This window comes from Antechinus flavipes, chromosome 1 (assembly GCF_016432865.1).
Source record: "Antechinus flavipes isolate AdamAnt ecotype Samford, QLD, Australia chromosome 1, AdamAnt_v2, whole genome shotgun sequence".
Classification (NCBI taxonomy): Eukaryota; Metazoa; Chordata; class Mammalia; order Dasyuromorphia; family Dasyuridae; genus Antechinus; species Antechinus flavipes.
In genome coordinates this window covers 568,518,748-568,538,355 of record NC_067398.1, presented here as the reverse complement: position 1 = coordinate 568,538,355, position 19,608 = coordinate 568,518,748, and the positions used below count along the sequence as shown (strand labels likewise).

General features: G+C 35.4%; 1 protein-coding gene across 1 annotated transcript in view; it reads left to right on the top strand.

The window, feature by feature from the left end:
- The first annotated feature begins 6,016 nt into the window (after positions 1 to 6,016).
- The window catches only part of CNGB3 (cyclic nucleotide gated channel subunit beta 3), a 95,241-nt gene continuing 81,649 nt past the window's right edge, over positions 6,017 to 19,608 (top strand). Inside the window, exon 1 of the mRNA XM_051974290.1 lies at positions 6,017 to 6,054. Coding sequence (XP_051830250.1) covers positions 6,017 to 6,054 — 38 coding nt within the window. The remainder of the gene's footprint in view (positions 6,055 to 19,608) is intronic.

The following is a 19,608-nucleotide window of genomic DNA, read 5'->3' as shown; positions in this document are numbered from 1 at the left end:
AGAAAAGTCTTTTGTAGTTGTGGGCATTTACGAAGGATTCCTAAGCAAGTTCTTTAAGAAATCTGCCTGCCTGTATTTAGAGATTACTCTTGCCCCTAGAGAAATCCAATGCTCTAATTTTTATTATGTTCTGACTGTCCTCTGTGCCACCATTCCCCCTCTCCCTATCCTTTTACTCACCTAGGTCACACCCCCATCATGAGCTCTTACAGCTCCTTTAATGTGCAGCCCTGACAACTCACAAGCAGGGTTGTGATATATAATATGTGTGTGTGTGTGTGTGTGTGTGAGAGAGAGAGAGAGAGAGATTTATATATATGTGTGTGATTTATAAATATATTTATATTTATATTATAGAAGGAATGAATAAATATGTGCTATATAATAATTTCATAATGCAGAGAACACAGTGCAATGAAAGAGAATTCATAGACCAAAGCCTATAACTTGGAAATGAAAAATCTCTCCGAATTTTTTTAATAACTAGGCTGACAAAAAAACCTTTTCTAAGCAAAGCATGGAAATAGCTCCTATTCCCAAATTGCCAAGAAAATGACTGATGTATTTTTTTTCGCTGACTAGAAGTTTCAGCTATTACTCAGCAATGGTGGCTGGACAGTTGGGTGGAGGACCAGTAACCCTAAGTGTTAGCTTCACTTTTATTGAAGTCATCTGGTGACCCAAACCAGGATGTCTTGCCATTTTCATACTTTCAAATATTTTTCCTTGTGCTCTTTCTATCTCAAATCAAATCAAATCAAAAGTGCTACTATATCTGGACAGGGTATCTCAACTGACTACCTGACATATCAACTCACCATTATCTGTGACTCCTCAGTCACAAGTGACTCACTCCTTTGTACACTTATCCCTTTTATGTGTTACTTTCCCCTTTAAGATTGTCAGCTCCTTGAGGGTAGGTACCGCCTCTCTTTTTATATTTGAATCTGCAATATTTAACACAGTGCCTGACTCACAATAAATGTTCATGCATTCATTCATGTGAGGATTTACCCATCTCAACCCTCTACAACCTCTAGTTAATCCCGATACTGAAAATAGTCCATAACATTGCATGTAGGCAAAAGTAGAAAGTGAGTTTAGGAGAACAAGGCTAATCCCAGGCACTAGACAGAGGGTGTGGAGAAATAAGGAGAATGGCAAGGAGGGAAAGAAAGAAATTCCAAGTGAAAAAAATGGGGGCAGTAGAAGAATTTCTGAGAAGCCATTCCTAAAGCCCATCTTCATATTTATAAAGGAATTAAATAAATACTTTTTCTATGAACTCAGTAACCAAAGGAAGGGCACTTTCCAAAATTTAGGCTTGAGGAAATTCAAATTTGCACTATTGTTGTCCAGATTCATATTTTTCCCCATACTATACTCAAATAAATAGACAACATTGACTATCAATGTGTGTAAAATCTATGGTATTAAAATAAGGAGAAATCACTGTCATGGCAATAGAATATAAGCTCCTGCTGGTCAGAGACTTTCAAATTTTTTTAAACTCAAGTGCCTAGCTGGCATGGCACATAGTAGTCACTTAATAAATGCTTGATAATGGATGAATAGATTGTATAAAAGCATAAGAATACGTAACAAATCTCATTCAGATGTATACACTGGGAATGTTTTTAAGAACATTTACCAAATAAGAATCATAAAGGATGTATTTTTGTTTATCAAATAAACTAAAGAAAACTAAAAATTCATTCAAATTATTTTTTTAATTAAAAACTAGAGAATGAAGTATAAATTACTCAAAAAAATTTTTTGAGATTTTAAAGTATGCTTGTATACTCCCAACACACCATATACCAATGTCTGTGCTTAGGTCTGAGATGAGATAGGAAACATTTCATCCCATTCCACACCTCTGCTAAACAAAAATATGAATGGCATTAAGAAAGAGGGTTATTTTGAGGAGCAATCAGTCTCAACAAAGACATAGCTCTATACAGAGCTACACTTTTGCTCCTTCCCCCAGCTCTGTTTATTTTAAGAACCAGAGAAAATGTACCCACAGTGCCCTCTGCTGCTAAACAGGGTAGTACCACATTAGCATCCTTTTTCTGAATGTTCTTGGGAAACTAATAGACAATATATCAGAAAAGAATCACAACAAAGCGAAAGAAAGGACTGACTAGAGAAGAAATAAGTTGTATGCACCCAATGAATTATCTTCTACAGATAAAAAGTAGGAATGCCCTCTGACATTCTTCTACACACTTTTTCTTCATGTTATAAGTCTCTACATGGAGAGGAGGTGGGCAACAGAGGTGGATAAAGAGGAAAACAGAATCTCTTTGAGTACAAAGCAAAAACTATAGAGAAGGGGGTCTTAACTATTTATACTGCAAATTCTAAGGATTATGTAGCCTTGTGTGAGTCAGGGAAAGGAATGTAATTAGAAGAGGCATTAAAAAAACAAACTTTAAGGGGAAATGTGAGAATGAAAATACCACTTAGAGAAAAATGTATTACATTAGGAAATAAGAGTTCCAGAGAAAATATACTATATAAGAATATCTAGGCACTTAATGGAAATGGGAAAAAAATAAAATATATTGAGTATTTCTAATCTTATCAGTCAGTCAACAAACATTTATTAAAGCTTGCAATTCTGGGTACTATGCTAAATTCCAAGGCAAAAACAGTCCCTACCCTCATCTTCTAATGGAATAGCCAACATATACAAGTGCATATATATACATACATACATATATATATATACATACCATGTATATGTATATATACATATTTGCCATTATATATACACATATATATACAAATAATGTATAATCATAGTTATAGAAATATAAATTACATTATCTAATGTTTATATGGCATTTATTATATTTCATGCATTGTGTTAAACACTTTATAATTATTAACTCATTTAATCCTAATAATATCCTTGGGAGAGAGGTGCTGTTATTATACTGATTTTATAGATGAGGAAACTGAGGCATACAAATGCAAATTATCTTGCCCAGGGTTACACAATGTCTAAAACTGGATTTGAATTCAGGCCTTTCTGACTCCAGACAGGACATTCTATCCACTGAGCCACTTTAATTGTCCCTAGGACATTGTCCTAGGTGACTTCCAAATTTTCATATGACTCTTAAAACCTCAGGAGATAACTCTGCCTTGCCATAGCAAGCAAGATAATCCTTCCAAAGTAAATCATGGAAGTGATGGATTATTACTATACTGTAAGAAATAATGAATATGAATCATGCAGAAAAGCATGAGAAAGCATAAACTGATATAAAATCTAGTAAGCAAATCAAAAAACTATATGTACAATATCTGTAACAATATAAATGTAAATTTTAAAACTAGCAAAATTAATGAAATTCAAGAATGTGAAAGTATAAAGTCAGGCTTGATCCCAAAGAAGAAATATGAAAATAATAATAACGAGCATTTTTAGATTTACAAATGTCTTTGCATATGTGTATATGTGTGTATATGCTTTTTTATTCCTCCCAAGAACTCTGTGAAGTAGGTGCTAATATTAATCCCACATTACCAATAAGCAAAGTGACTTATCCACACTTTCATATGGCTAATCAGCGTTCCAGGAAGTTTTTGAACACATTTCTTGACTTAAGTTCATCACTTTATCTATGATAAAAATATGTGACTATATGAAGACTATATGATTTCCCCAAGGTCACACTGAAGTGTCACTAATGGGATTTCCACTGTACCACAATGGAATGAAATCTGTTGACTTTATAAATCTTTCATATCTCCAGTTTTAAGGACTTTTGTCTTAGAGAAGATAGAAAGTATTAAGTCTATAGCCTCCTCTCTTCAGTGTTTGTTAAATTGTTAAAGGAGAACCTGCTTATTGCAATAAACAGCTAATGTAAAGAAAAAAATGATGAACTGTAATTGGTGTTCCAAAATCAGTTCTGGGTTTGAAGAATCTGGAGATCAGAACTATGAGAATAATAAAAATGAAATATAATTTCACTGACCATCCACTAGAAAAATATAAACAAACATACATTTTCTGATTTTCAAAAGGAAATTGCTGGGAACCTAAAATTTAACATATGCATATCACGCTTCTTTTAATAGTCTATATTTTCCCATTACACTGAATATAACAGTGATTATCTAGGGGATAATTGTCCAATTTGTACATTATCCAGGCCATAGCTTCCTACTGGGCTAAACTATGGCCATTTTCAGCAGTTTCACCTAAGGATGGTGAGGAAAATCAGGGTTAGAAAAGAGACTTGAAATACAAAAAGAGATTAGAGCATTTAGTCTCATTTATTTTTGACCCCTCTGAGAGGAAGATTTGGTGGCAAAGAAGATGAAACTACTAATTAGAATAAAGTTTGAGAGTCTATATTTGAAATCTACATATTGAAATCTAGAAGTCATGCTACCTCTAACCCATAACTATAAGAAAATGAGTATATAGGTTTGAATTAATGACAGAACTTCTGACAGTAAGTAAATAGATAGATAGACAGACAGACAGATAGATAGAGATAGTCAAACAGGAAAACCTAACTCTTAGAAAAATTTTTTATTTCTTCTTACTGAAAACTGCAGTTGTAGGAGAGGAAAAAAATGGTTGAAAATAACATTCAGGAAAATTCCCTAGGTATAAATTACCTAGTGTTTAAGTAAATCATGTTGAGTTTATAAGTGCTTGAAAATGGCAAGCAGTGTACTTCAATAATTCCTGAGATAAATTGTAAAGATGCCCGAGATAGAACAGAGTTAATCACTGCCAAGTAGGAAAACCCCATGGCTCCAGGGTTCCAGATGTGTGACTATGTTAAGTGAGATTATACTATAAAATGCTGCATCTCATAGACTATCTTCACTCTGTGGTAATTAGTTTTAGAAAGGTTCAAGCCTCTGCCTTTGGTTTTGATTTTTTAAGTAGCAGCAAGAAAAAAAAATTCAATGCAATCAACTCTCTTTGTATTATTCAACTGAGAAATTAAACAAATTAACTAGCCTTTTGAAGCCCCCCATTCTCCACTACACTTCTCAAATCTGGTGCAGGCAGAAAACAAAATTCAAATTTCAATCTAATATCTCCCTCCATCTGAGAACTCTATCCTTGGCCCTGACTGACAGTCATTTTAGCAAGGCTGGGAAGGAAGATTAGAGGATTCACCACCTGTTGTGATTGGAAGATTAGCAGGATTGTCAAAGCAACAACCATGACAAACCTTTGAACTTAGCAAAGGGGATCTAATACATTCCAGATGATGGGTTTGAAATTGGAACTTCTATAAAAGCTGACTTTAGCTTAGAGACAATGAACGCTTAACTATTATGCCCCAAATCGCTCCCTCTCATTTTCATCTTGCTTCAGTGTCTAACTCCATGAGAGCAAACGATACTATTTGTATTCTGAGCTTTGAGATTACTACCGGTTTCTTGCTAGCACCAGGAGGCTCACCCACTGTGTTCAGCACTTTCTTCAATTGCAGTGAAGGTTTGGCACCTAAGACACAATCAAGAAGCATCCTGTTATACACAGACTCTAATCCTTTTGCTTATGTGTTTAATTAGAGCCATTGAACTATTAAAATATTAATAATACCAGTCTTCATTATATTGGTTCCTCATTCTTCCTGTGCTAATTCTACCCATCTCTCAAAGTTCAGATCAAAAAACAATAGCTAACATTTTATATAGTACTCATATGTGCCTGGCTGAGTTCTTTATAATCATTATCTCATCTGATCCTCACAACTCTAGGAGGCTAGCTGTCTATGTCAAATGTGATCTTTTCCATGAATTCGTTCCTGAACCACCCTGTGCACATATCAGATAAATTCTCCTTCCACTTTTCTGTGCTCATAATCTTTCGTGTCACTTATAGCATATCTCCATTGTAATATACATATATATATATATATACATATATGATAATACATTATCTTCCCTACTAGATAAAAAGTTATTTGACACAAACCAAGCAGTGATCACAAGGTCAGTAGTTATAGCCAGGAGAAATATCAGCATGACGCCATCACAAGAGGATTTCATTGTCCTCCCAGTGTGAGAAATAAGCCTCTCTGGATACATATGACCTCAACACAGATTACCGATTTGTATCTCTCCATACATTTTCTCTGATCATTTGTATTTCATTCATGTGTGTCCTTCACAGATAGTCACATATATTCTTTATTTGTATGTCATTCACACATGTCCATGACGTTCTACATTTTCCCTAGAGATCTCCATTCTTTTTACTGATGATACATGGATTTGTAAAAAATCCCAGGTTTGTGGGCTGAAAAAAAGATTGCTATTTTTCATGCCATCATATTTCATTAAATGTCTTTGCTTCAGATTATGACCTCTGAACTAATTATGTGCTCTGATTAACTATAAAAGTAGATTTATTAGTACGGGTTTAGATGACAAAGACTTGCAAATGTCACAATGAGAAAGACTTACAGAAGACTTATGGTCTTGGGTGCTGGACAACAGTGGAAATTATAAAATCACAATGGCAGAGAAGGTCAAAATGAAACCTATTACACAACTATTTCTTCCTACTTCTGAATGTGGCGGGTGAAACTTTAAATGACTGAGGAAAACAAAGTTTCAATGGTTCAAGTATATCCATTTATTAAGCAATGTATGCCAATTGCCTAAAAAAGTCAAACCAGACCTCCTCATCTTAGGCCTGGACCCCAAATACAGAGAGAAGACAGACCTGTATTTATTAAAAACAATTAATCAAATAAAGCCAATTAATTAAAAGAAAACAGTCTAACATTAGGTAATTTAATTTCTAATTGGATGAAACATTAGGGACTTTTTAAATTAGGCAGAAGAAAGTAAATGAAAAGACACAATTCCCTGAATTCAGAAAAAGAATGTCCTACTCACTCCCCCAAGTATCTATAAATAATCAAAGGAATATGGAAACAGTAGCTCATCTGTACAAGACCACTTTTCAGATAAGACATATGGGTTGCTTCCCATCGCACCTGTGAAACCTTGGCATCTACCAGCACCCCAAAATCTCTTTTATTTAAATTGTCTTAGGGAGATTCTGAAGATCACCTGGCAAAATTAATTACTGGACACTTAAGTCCTTTCTGGAATTAAACTGCCAAGCATTCAGACTCTACTGCAGAGAACACAACTCCAAAAAACTAGCCACATTGTTCAAATGCCAGTGTATACTTGCCTAAAAAACTATATTGTGCAGAACTCACACAAGGGAAGCAGTCCCATGGGGATCAGGAGAAACATTCTTAAAGTTTCTCTGAAGAATTTTGGAACTGATTGCATGACCTGGGAGATACTTGCACAAGACCTTCCAATATGATGTGCCCTCACAAAGAAGATTCTGTCCTCTATAAGCAAAGCAGAATTGAAATAGTTTAAAAGAATTGTGAAATGCACAAAGTTAGAGAATCCACCCCAAATGTTCCCATGATCTATTTGTGTCTGGCTTGTTGTAAAGCATGACAAGCTTATATTGGTGTGATCAGTCATAGTCGAACACACCATAATTTGACTTTAACATAGTGATGTCCTTTTTGGTCCTTTCAATAACAAAAGATAAAAATTATCCATGATTTACTTGAAATGTGCAGTTGTTACAAAATTCCTTACATCAATCTTTCTATCTATTGAGTTTCTAATCAGCATAATCTAGCTCTCTGATTATGGATCTCCAAGCCACAAGAAAAGATAGTCCATTTTATTAGCCATAGAGTGCTAGGTTCGAATAATGCAATGAGGTTTTCTTTCAATTCCCACAATTAAATAAAGTTTTCTTACAAGATAAAAATCAGAACTGAACAGAAACTAAACTAGCTTCAGAATTGAGTCAAAGATGGAGTCAGTGTGATTCTCTCAGTTCCCACGATTGACTACTTGATCTCCTACTACCCTCAGTTCTCTCACAGACATTCTCTGATATGAAGGATAACAGCTCTTTTGGCCCATAATTATGATTATATAAGCTACCACATCCACCTAATGGGCAAAAACAGAAGGTAGAAAGGACATTTCAGAGCTAAAATCAAGTTGATTTTGAATTCCCATTTCCCCCTTCCCCCCTTCCAAGCTTCTATATGATTTTTAATGAGAAAACCTTTGTGATTTGTTTAATCAAAAATTTTGCTTTAGAGAATTCTGACAAAGAAAACTCATAAGACTTTTATGAGTCATTGTGACTAGTTTTTTTTTCCCCTCTACTCCCAATATCTACTGCGTCTACCATGAAAATGAGTAGATAAAGGAAATCAAGGAAAAAAAAAAAAAAAGACAGACCAACAGAGGTTATTCCTTGTATCTCAAACAGTTTTTTTCCCTCAGATTCCTGCTTTCACATGCAAGTGTGGCTGGCAAATATACCCCTCAGGCTTTGAGCCAGCCAATATAATCATCTTTGCATCTATCTCTGCAGCCCACACAATGCCGAATAGCCTCCAAATGATTATTAAATCGAATTGAAAGCAGATGATGGAGGTGATCAAGTCATCAATCCAGACTCAGAGGTCCTCTACAACAATGAACTGTCCTAGATGAGCAGGAAATGAATGTGAAATTGAGTAACTAAATTTTAGAGTTGCTAAAGAAGGATTGTCTTACTTTTGTAGGAAGACAAACAAAAATGGGGAGAGAGAGAGAAGAAAAGAGAGAATGAATGGGTGAAAGAGAGAGAGAATAAGGAGTTCGTATCTGAAAATATCTACCCTTATCAATAACATCCAATTCTCAGAAATCAGAGAGTAGATGAAGGAATTATCATCAAACAAAAAACAAAAATTTATTAGTCTAAGTCAACGGTTTATAAAATGCATAGCAGAGTACTAGTTATCAAAGATAAGATATATTTTAGAGCAAAAGTTATCTAACACACCCCTGTACAACATTCTCCTACAGCCTACAACATTCCCCTACAGTCTACAACATTCCCCAGTTTGGCTGGGACTAGATTAACATAAAACTGGAAAATAATTAACAACATAAACCAAAAAAATGCAATAAAACATAAATAATATTAAAGTTTTAATTAAGACAAGATCTTCATCTACAGAATAGTGGCCCCTTTATTTCTATTTAAGTTTGATTCCACTGTATTAAAGAACAGACAGAATCTCTGTTCACAAGCAATGTCAGAAATAAAATTACAAGATAAAATTTCCCGGCATTAAAAACCAATTTATTAATTAGGTCACCAATAATCAATAAATTGATAGTGATTTCTCTTGGTAATCAAAGACTCAAAGGAAGATTCCCATAATAGTATAAATGCCGGCCTGTCTTCTTCAGAGCAAATTACTGGGAATATCCCTGACAAGAAAAAAGCAACCCCTGATTGGTAGATGTTAAATGAGAAAGTGGACTAAGAATTCTCAGTTTCTCCTGATTACTTAATGGGGAATAGAGGGAATAGAGCTGAGAAATAAGGCTCATGATTTTTCAGGCTCTTCTAGCAATCTGGACATCCTGATAAGTTTCTCTCTGATTTTATTTCACCTTCATGAACCAAATTTTAATGAGGTGGACAAGCTCACACAAAGGACTTGAAAACCTTTGATGGTGAATTTAGCTTTTTAAAGCAGTTCAGTTTGGCTTTTATTTATGGGATACACAGAAAGTCCCAGACCAAGTCCTGGAAGGGGACTGCTTTGTGACCACATTCCTCAGCCAGATTCTGGAAGCCCTTCTTTTTCTATGTGAGCTAAAACAAAGAAATGGAGATTTTAAACAGATTAAGGATATTATAAATTAATCTTAATAATCAAGGGTATTGCCTTAAAATTAATTTTCCTCAGTAGTTTATACTCGTTGGACATTACCTAAGAAGGGGAGAGAAGAAGCTGAAGGAAAAAAGAGGGGAAAATAAGTAGAGACTGATTAAAATTTAATTCAATTCAATAATATTCTCTTCTCATTCTATGCCAGCAATTTTGCTAAGTGTTGAAGATTAAAAAGACTTGCAAATCTTCCAGACTAATATATTGCATAGGCCTTCTGGCTGTTCCATGAACAAGACATTCCATCTTTTGCATATGGACATTTTGTCTGGCTGCCCCACATACCTGGAATTCTCTCCTCCCTCTGTTCCAATGACTGATTTCCCTTGCTTCCTCTACATCTCAACTAAAATCCCATCTTCTACAGAAAGCCTTCCCCAGGCCCTCATGCTCCTCTTTTAATTATTTCCTATATATTACTTGCTTTGTATATATTCATTTGCATGTAATCTCAAATGTTAGACTGTAAGCTCCTTGAGGGCAATAACTTTTGCCTCTTTTGTATTCTCAGTGTTTAGCACAGTGCCCAGAATATATTGTGATTTAGTTGTTTTTCAGCTGTCTGACTCTTCACGACCTTATTTGGGGTTTTCTTGGCAAAGATACTTTAGTCATTTGCCATTTCCTTCTCCAATTCATTTTACATATGAGGACCAACAGGTTTAAATGACTTGCCCAAGCTCACAAAGCTAATAAGTGTCTGAGGACAGATTTGTACTCAGAAAGATGAGTCATCCTGACTTCAGCTAGCACTCTATCATCTGAGCTATCTAACTGCTCCATTATTATTTTATATCTACAGTAATTTTATTCCTACAGACTACTACCTCTTCACTGAGAGTCAAGATTGAAAACTCCATTTTATCTGATTTCTGAATTCTTTTAGCACCATTTTCTTTTACATTATTGTCATTTTATAATTTTTCTCTTGTTCTATTTATTTCATATTGTGTCAGTTCATACAAGTCTTCTAAGAATTCTTCTAATTAATGATTTATTGTGATACAATAATATTCCATCATATTCATATACTATACAATAATCAACCAAGACCCAAACTGACACATATTCCATTTACTTGCAGTTTTTGGCTATGAGAAAGTGCTATTGAAAAAACGGACATGGAGCAAGAAGAACTGGGATCAAATTCCAGCTTGGCTACTAATAATCTGGGAACTTGAACAAAATACTTGATTTCTTTGATCCTTAGTTTCCATATATGTAAAAATTATGGGTTATATTAATTGACCTCTTAGATTCCTTCCAGCTCTAAACCTATCAACTTATACATGAAACCTCTTTTTTTATCTTTGACCTTTTGAAGGTATATCCCTAACTATAGTCACTTTTTCTAGAGTGGGTATCAAATTGTTATGTACCAAATCATCATCATCAACAGTGTTAAAATTATGCCTATTTTCCTACATCTTCAACATTTTCTACTTCTAGCTTTTTTCATTTTTGATAATTTCTTGGGTAGAAGGTAAAATCTCACATCTGTTTTCATTTTAATTTGAATTTTAAATTTTAAATATACCACTAGCATATCCTTCAAGAGCACAGAGTCACTTCCATGTGTTGATGAGGCTTCAGAAAAGGATTTTAGGAAACTTGGTGGCACAGTGGATAGCGCACTAGTCCTCAAGTCAAGAAGACTGGAGATATTTTAAGTACACTCTCAAATACTTATCAGCCATGTGATTCTGCAAAGGCATTTAGCTTCAGTCTTGTTTCAATTTCCTTATCTGTAAAATGGGTATTATAATAGTACTTATTTCCCAAAGTTATTGAAAGGATAATCAGTCAGTCATATTAAAAAAGCAGTTTGAAAACCTAAAAATGCTATATCAATACAAATTATTATCAATGGAGGATAACCCACAATTTTTTAGACTAGAAATGCAATCTCACTGCATATGGAACTACTCATAAGAAAATTTCTTTTTGCCAACATTGCTTAGCACCTGCTCCACAATTTGTAATCTTGAGAATAAGAAAAATCTCAAGATTGTGCATAATCTTAAGACTATAAATTGAGAGTTATATTGGGCACTATGAGGTTAATTGAATTTTCCAGAGACATGTGGTTAGTCTATTTAAGAAGGACTTGAACCCTGGTCTTCTTGAGTCCAAGGCTATGTACTCAAAAAGCAAATAGAAATGGGGTCATAATGGTTCTTGTAAGCCACATATTAAAAAAACACAAATTACCATAATTTTTTTCTGTTATATTTTCATTTATTTTGTTATTTTCCAGTTTTGTGTGATCCTGCTGCACTATGAAATATTACTAGGGCGATACATCTTGCAAGTCACCTGGTGTGTTTGATACTTTGCACTGTCACTCTGTATATAGTATATACAATTGTATATTATATGGAGATAGCATATTATGTATATATATATATATATATCATTAAGTCAGTCAATAAACATTTATTAAGTGATTACTCTGGGCAGACATAAAGAATAAAGCACCAGGCCTGGAAACATGAAGATCATCTTTCCTAAATTCAAATCTGGCCTCAGATGCTTCCTAAATGAATAATCCTGAACAAGTCACTAAACCCTGTTTGCCTCAGTTTCCTCATCTATAAAATGAGCTGGAGAAAAAAGTGATAAATCACTCCAAGATCTTTGCTGAGAATCCAAAATGGGGTCACAAAGCGTCAAACACAACTAAACAAACAACTAAACAACAAAAATTCTGTCCCAGGAATTGTGCTAATTAATGGTAACACAAAGAAAAGCAAAAAATAGTCTCTGCCCTTAGGAATTGACATTCTATAAGTAGAGAGTTTGCACACAATCTATGTCCATCAATTCATCCAGTAAATGTTAGGGTCTCTCCCAAATAATCTATTTCTATCACTGGTGATATCATGATTTTCCAGCCTTGCAGTTCTAATTCTTGTCACAAGAACCACCATTGGATTTGTGAGCCACTTGCATCTGATTCACTCACAACAGAAATAAACATTGAGGACACAACCCGAAGACATATGGAATAGAAGAAGAAAAGATTTGTCAAGTAGGGCTAACACCGGAGTAACAAATCTCTGGAGGCATCATTGTACTGTAACTTATTCTACAAGGATCAGGAATAATTTCATTTAGAAAATTATGCATCTTCTTCCATATGCACATAACCATATGTACAAATGAATGTGTAGAAACATAACCATATGCAAAAAATCAAATGTGATAAACAACTCAAAATGTCTGCAGTTTTAGAAAAGGGATAAGTTGGGTTATGTCTTCACTGTCTAAACTTCTAAGTCTTATACTTATTTACATTGGTTTTCCCAAAAAGCAAAACTAGGGTAAGTTGACTGGGGCTTTGCTCCAGAGTGTAAATTTACAGGGCTCAAAGAATCAGTCTTTCAGTAATTATAAACAACTTAGCACCTAGGCTCCACTAGTATCAATATGCTGGTTTTTCTCCTCCCTTGTTCTACTTCCTCCTTCCTGCTTCCCCAGCATGAGAACTTGTTTTTGCTGGGCAGGAAGAGAAAGAGGGAGGGAGGGAGAAAGGGAGGGAAGGAGGCAGGGGGGAGGGAGGGAAGGAAAGAAGAGAGGGAGGGAGGAAGGAAGGAAGGAAGGAAGGAAGGAAGGAAGGAAGGAAGGAAGGAAGGAAGGAAGGAAGGAAGGAAGGAAGGAAAGAAGGCAGGAAGGAAGAAAGGAAGGCAGGAAGGAAGGAAGGAAGGAAGGAAGGAAGGAAGGAAGGAAGGAAGGAAGGAAGGAAGGAAGGCAGGCAGGCAGGCAGGAAGGAAGGAAGGAAAGCAGGAAGGAAGGAGGAAGGGAGGAAAGGAAGGAAGGAAGGGAGAGAGGAAGGAAGGAAGGAAGGAAGAAGGAAGGAAGGAAGGAAGGAAGGAAGGAACAAAAGAGGGAGGGAGGGAGGAAAGGAAGGAAGGAAGGAAGTGAGGGAGGTAGGGAGGAAGGGAAAAATAAAAAAATTACCCAAAAAATGAAGCAAAAGAAATTGGGTACAGAATATTTTCCTACTCTACCCTTGTCTATTATTTTAGCAAACAAAAAAATAAAGCGGATTTTAGGGCAACTTGGATGACTGGAATTGGAGAAGGACAAAACAAATGAGCATACACAGCAATCATATCCATCAATCAGCAAAGTTTAGATCAATATGATTCCTTTTGTCAGAATCCTGTTCTCCAGCAGAAAAGAATTATTAGGAGGAAATAACTATTTCTGAAAATGGCCTTGAAAAACATATCCAGAAACACATATTTGTCCAAAACACTATTTGAGGAGTATACACACATTCCAAGTCCCTGTCATGGGAACCTGCTCTTAACATCAGTAGAAAAAATAATTATAAATTGGTCAAAATGAATAGCTACTCTCATTTTCCTACCTAACTCCTTACCTTTTTTTTTTTAACTTTCATGATCATATTTCATTTAAAGCATGCAGAATCCTCTAAGCAAGTCGGGCCAGTCTGCAGAATACACAAACTAAAGTGGCAGCTTGGCCAATAACCAATAAATTCAGGCTACATGGGCAGCCAATCTAGATTGTCTAAGTGCCAATGTAATTGGCTTTTTTCCCCTGGATTATCTGCTGATCTCTAATTGGCCAGAAACTTGCCAACCCTCTACATCAATTTGCACTGTGCAGGCCTACCTGGGTTCAGCTAGGAATCCTGTTAAAAAGCATTCCAACATTCATTTATTTCATTCCAAGAGCACAGTGCCTCAATGGCTGCTTCAGTTTTGTCTTCTTTCCCCATTAACAGCCTGCTAACATGGCAATCTTATTTTTCTATATGAAAATTTCCTCTTACATCTTTTCCCATCCCTAGCATGTGCTCATACTATAAATCTGCATTTTCTTCCTTCTTTTTTTAAAGTAATGCTGTAGAGAGGAAAAGTAAAATTGAATTGGCTAAATAGATGATTCTGTTAAAAAAATAAATAAATAAAAGACAAACAGAGTGGGTGTAGCAGAGGAAACTTGATGAATGTGCCTCGAATTATGATACTTTATTTTGAGAGGGAAGAGAAGATTATATTTCATCTTAGTGGTTGTAGGTTCCTTTTAAAAATGTTCCCAATAATCCCTCGATAATAGATTCAGCACAGATGTTATTGTAGTAAAGAGTTATTTGTTATTCATCTGAAAGGTTGTTCAATTTCAAGTGAATGCTGAACTTTCAAGCATACTAAATAAAAATTTTTAAATGGGATCACTGGCATAATAGATGGGGGAATAGGGATTTCTTTATCAAGTAATTTGTTTCCTTGGATAAGGGTGTAACTGCAGGCATTTCTATGTTGTTTAAGATAGATTGAATGCTGCTAGACTGCTCATGTCAGCCTTCATCATTCCTTGGCAAACTTTAAATTTCTCAATGACACACCTAAGAAGGATCCTATGCCCAATGATGAAACTCTGCTCGAGTCCAGAAATGATGATAATGAAGAGAGAAGAGAGAGGACAGAAAAAGAAAAATGGGTGTATATCCAAGAAATAACGATAGTTCAGCTATTGCCCTCAATCTCATTCCCCTCAGTGACTCTGCTGAATTTTTTTCCTTTCTCTCAAGTCTCTAACCATACTTTCATCCACCACACTTATGAGATGATGATTAGCCTCCTATCTCATAAAAAAAGACCAAGGCTACTTGGTCATAAATTTGGAGCTTGAAGAGACCTCTGAGACCAGTTAGCCAATTCACTTTTTTTTAAGAGATGAGGAAAAAGACACTCAAAGAGATTGCAATTTGCCCACAGTCACAAAGATTGTAAGGATTAGAAGCAACATTTAAACTCAGGTTCTTTGACTTCAGATACAGTGCTTTTTTCACTTTGCCATATCAAAACTTTTCAGCTTCATTCCCTACTCTTTCCTCTTCCTCTCCTATGTCAGAAAAGGTATTTCCATTTATGACTAAAGCTAATCTTATATCTTTTCTCACATTCCTATTCTCCCCTTAAATACACCACACAAACACACACACACACACATACACACACACACACACACACACACACACACACACACACTTCCTCTAGAGACTTTTTCCTGTTCCTCACTCTGATGTACCTTCAGTGTCTCCCTTACTATGGTCTTCTTTCCATTTGTCTCAAAACATGCTCAGATTCCCCTTTACCAAAAAGGATTTTCCTTGTTCCTTCAATACCATACAATTATTGTCCCTTCTTTTTGTTGCCCTATCTTTAAGCTATGTTCTTCTAAAAAAAAAAAAAAAGTCTATACTTAATGACCCCAACTACTCCATAGTTTACTCTCTTGTTTCCCTTGCAATCTAGTTTCTATTTCCCCCTCACTCAATACACCCATCTTAAAGGCCAAAAACCTAAATCATATGGCTTTTTTTCAGTTCTCATACTCCTTGACCTCTCCATAGAACTTGAAATTCCTACAGAAACTCTTCTCCACTTCAAAAATACTATACTCTTTTGATTCTCCTCCTATTTCTCTATCTGTTCCTTTATCTGAGCCATTAAAATGAGTTTCCTTGGCCTTCCCTTTGCCTCACTCCACACTTCTTCTTCAGCAATGCATCTATTCCCATACATACAACTCTCTCCAAAGGACTCCCAAATCTATATGTAAATACTGGCCCTAACTTACATGGGCATTTTAATTATTGAAAGGGATGGGGAAAGGACCTCTATGAGAAGCAGTTTAAAAAGCAGCTTTTCAAGAAATAAATAGTTCTGAGTGTCTAAGATAAAATAGCCCCTCAACATATGAGCTTATCTCTGAAATGTTAAGAAAAAAGTAGCTTCTCTCTAAGGCAAAAGTACTGACTGATGGGGAGTTCAGTGAATTGTTTCTTAGCATCTAATTTATATTAGACTGTTTCTAGGAATTGAGGGCTTATTGTTAAGAAACACAGAATTTAAAGAATATTTTGGAACTCTGGGACCCGATCTGCCTCACATCTAGCAAAAACATGGTTATGAGATTTCTCAGTCTAAGAGATGAGTCACCACACATTTTCAGACCCTTATCTTAGGCATGAGAAGTTAAATCAAATGGTTGAGAAATAAGAGCTTGAGAAGCCAGTCTATCCATCAAACATTTATTAAGAGCCTACTTTGGGCCAGGAACTGTGCTACAAGTTTACAGTCTAATGGGAAGTGATGAGTTGTCATTGGAGTTTGTTGGTAGAGAGTTGGCAAGGCAGGGGAACATTGTCAGACCTGTGCTTTAGGAAAAGCACTTTGACAATTAAATGAGGAATGTGTTGGAGTAGGGAGAGACTAGAGGCAGGCAAACCAACAAGAAGTCTATTATAATAGATCAGACATAAGGTGATGAGGACCTATACCAGGCTAGTAGTAGTATCAGAGGAGAGAAGGAGGGTATTCAAGATTGGATATGGAAGGGGAAAAAATGAGGAGTCAATGATGACTGTTAGGTTGTGAACCTAAGGGACAGGGAAAAGAATGTTGTCTTCTACAGTTGGGAGTCTTGAAGGATGGTGAATAAGTAAGTAATATGAACATTTAGAGTGGAGAGAGGGTTTAAGGAGAAAGATATTGAATTCCATTTTGGAGTTAAGTAATTAATTGATTTAAAAAATAATTTTTTTGAAAATTTAAAAGAAAAAGATGTCTGCTGGACATTCCTTGTGAAATATTTGAAACGCAATTGGAGATGCAAAATTGATCAACAGAGAGATTGGGGCAGGACAAATAAAATGAAAAGATTTGGAAGAGTCTTTGTGGAGAGTAACATAATAAGTTGATAAGGGAGGTATAAGATTGCCTAGCAGAAGTGAGGGTCCAGATGAGGTTGTATAACTTTAATTTATAGTGGACCCAGTCAAAACAGTTGCATGATTTTCTCCATCTTCATTCAATAGCACATTCATGGGAGCAAAGGTAGTGAATAGTGGAAGTAATAGGAGGCTGAGGTTTGATAGGGTACAATCAACTATATAATAAATGGTCCAAGAGAATAGGACAGTGAAGAATTCACCCATTTCACTAAAAGTCTGAGATAGAGAAGAGAAATTGGATAATGCTGGAATACATGTGTGGGAGATACTGGAGGGAGAAGGGATGGGAATTAACCATACAGGACAACTGAAAACATTCAGAGAAGGCAGTTAAAGAAGCTGCCTGCTGAAGACAAAACGCAGAAGCTGACAAAGCAAGCAGGGTGTACAACTAATAGGAGGAACTAATCTGAATTCCAGGAGCTAAGAATCATGAGGTAACTAAATGGTACAGTGGATAGAGAAATGGACATGCAATCAGGAAGACCTGAGTTGGAATGTAGACACTATTTAAGGGATTCTGGAAAAGTCACTTAAATTCAATCTCAGTTTCCTCAACTGTAAAAGGGGAACAATAATAGCATCTAACCTCCAAGGTTATTCTGAGGATTAAATGCAGTCATTTTTGTAAAGAATTTAGCAAAGTGCCTGTCATATAGTACATGCTATATAAATGTTATTATGTGACATGTATTTTTCACACAATAATGTTATATGTAAGACTCTGGGGTTGAATGCAGCAACATGTACCTGTCACCCTCTCTAAGAAACTATCTCAATCTGCAGGAAGGAGTGAATGAGTTAGGAAGAGAGAAATCCTGAAGAGAGTTAGGGCAGGGGCTCCAATTTCCCTTTTTATGCTCCTTTAACTCTATGCTTTCCCTATTTGTCTGACTACTAGAGCTATTTGCTTATACCTGGGTATCTTGGTCACCTCTCTTTGAATATATTCCAAATGTTCTTCCTGCATGCATTCAGAATTAATCATATTTTTGTGGCCTGACTAGGATAGAATACAAGATCCAGACTATCACCTCCTTAATTCTGGATATTGCTTGTCTTAATACAACTGACAGTTTTATTGGCATTTTGGCTACAGCAATACTGATTCATATGAAGTTGTAGTCTCCTAACAAAGACCTTCAGACATTTTATTACATCAACTATTGTCTCATCATGTTTTCCTCATTCTCTACTCAAGATTTTGGAACCAAAATGAAAGACTTTGCATTTAACTTTATTGAAATTCATCTTTTTAGATTTGGATTATGATTCTAACTTTTGACCGTCTTTGTATCTTATCATAGTAATGTTATATTTTCCTCTCACTTTTTTTAATCTTCAGATTTTTTTAAACATTTTAATTTATTTCTTTATTTTAAATATTCTTTTCTTTTTAAATTTTGAGTTCCAAATTTCTCTCTCTCTTTTTCACCCTCTCCCATACCCACCCATAAACAATGTCATATCTATTATAAATCTGAAATCATGCAAAACATTTCCAGGAGGCAGCTACTTGGTATAGTGGATAGAGTACCAGCCCTGAAGTCAGGAGGACCTGAGTTCAAATCTGGCCTCAGACACAACACTTCCTAGCTGTGTGACCCTAGGCAAGTCATTTAACCCCAACTGCCTCCGCAAAAAAAAAAAAAAAAAAAAAACCTATTTCCATATTAACCATATTTCCAAAAAAAAAAAAAAGCAAGAAAAGTAAAGTGAGAAAATTATACTTCAATTGGCACTCAGAATTCATCAATTCTGTTAAGTAACGTGAATACAGAAATAGGAGAACATTGTACATAGCAACAGCAAAATTATACAATGATCAATTCTGATAGATGTGGCTCTTTTCAACAGCAAAGTGATTCAGGCTACTTCCAAAAGTCTTGTGATGGAGAGAGTCATCTGTACCCAGAGAGAGGACTGTGGGGACTGAGTGTGGATCACAATACAATATTTTTATCTTTTAATTGTTGTTTGCTTGTATTTTGTTTTCTTTCTCATTTTTTTCTTTTTCATCTGATTTTTCTAGTGCATCATGATAAT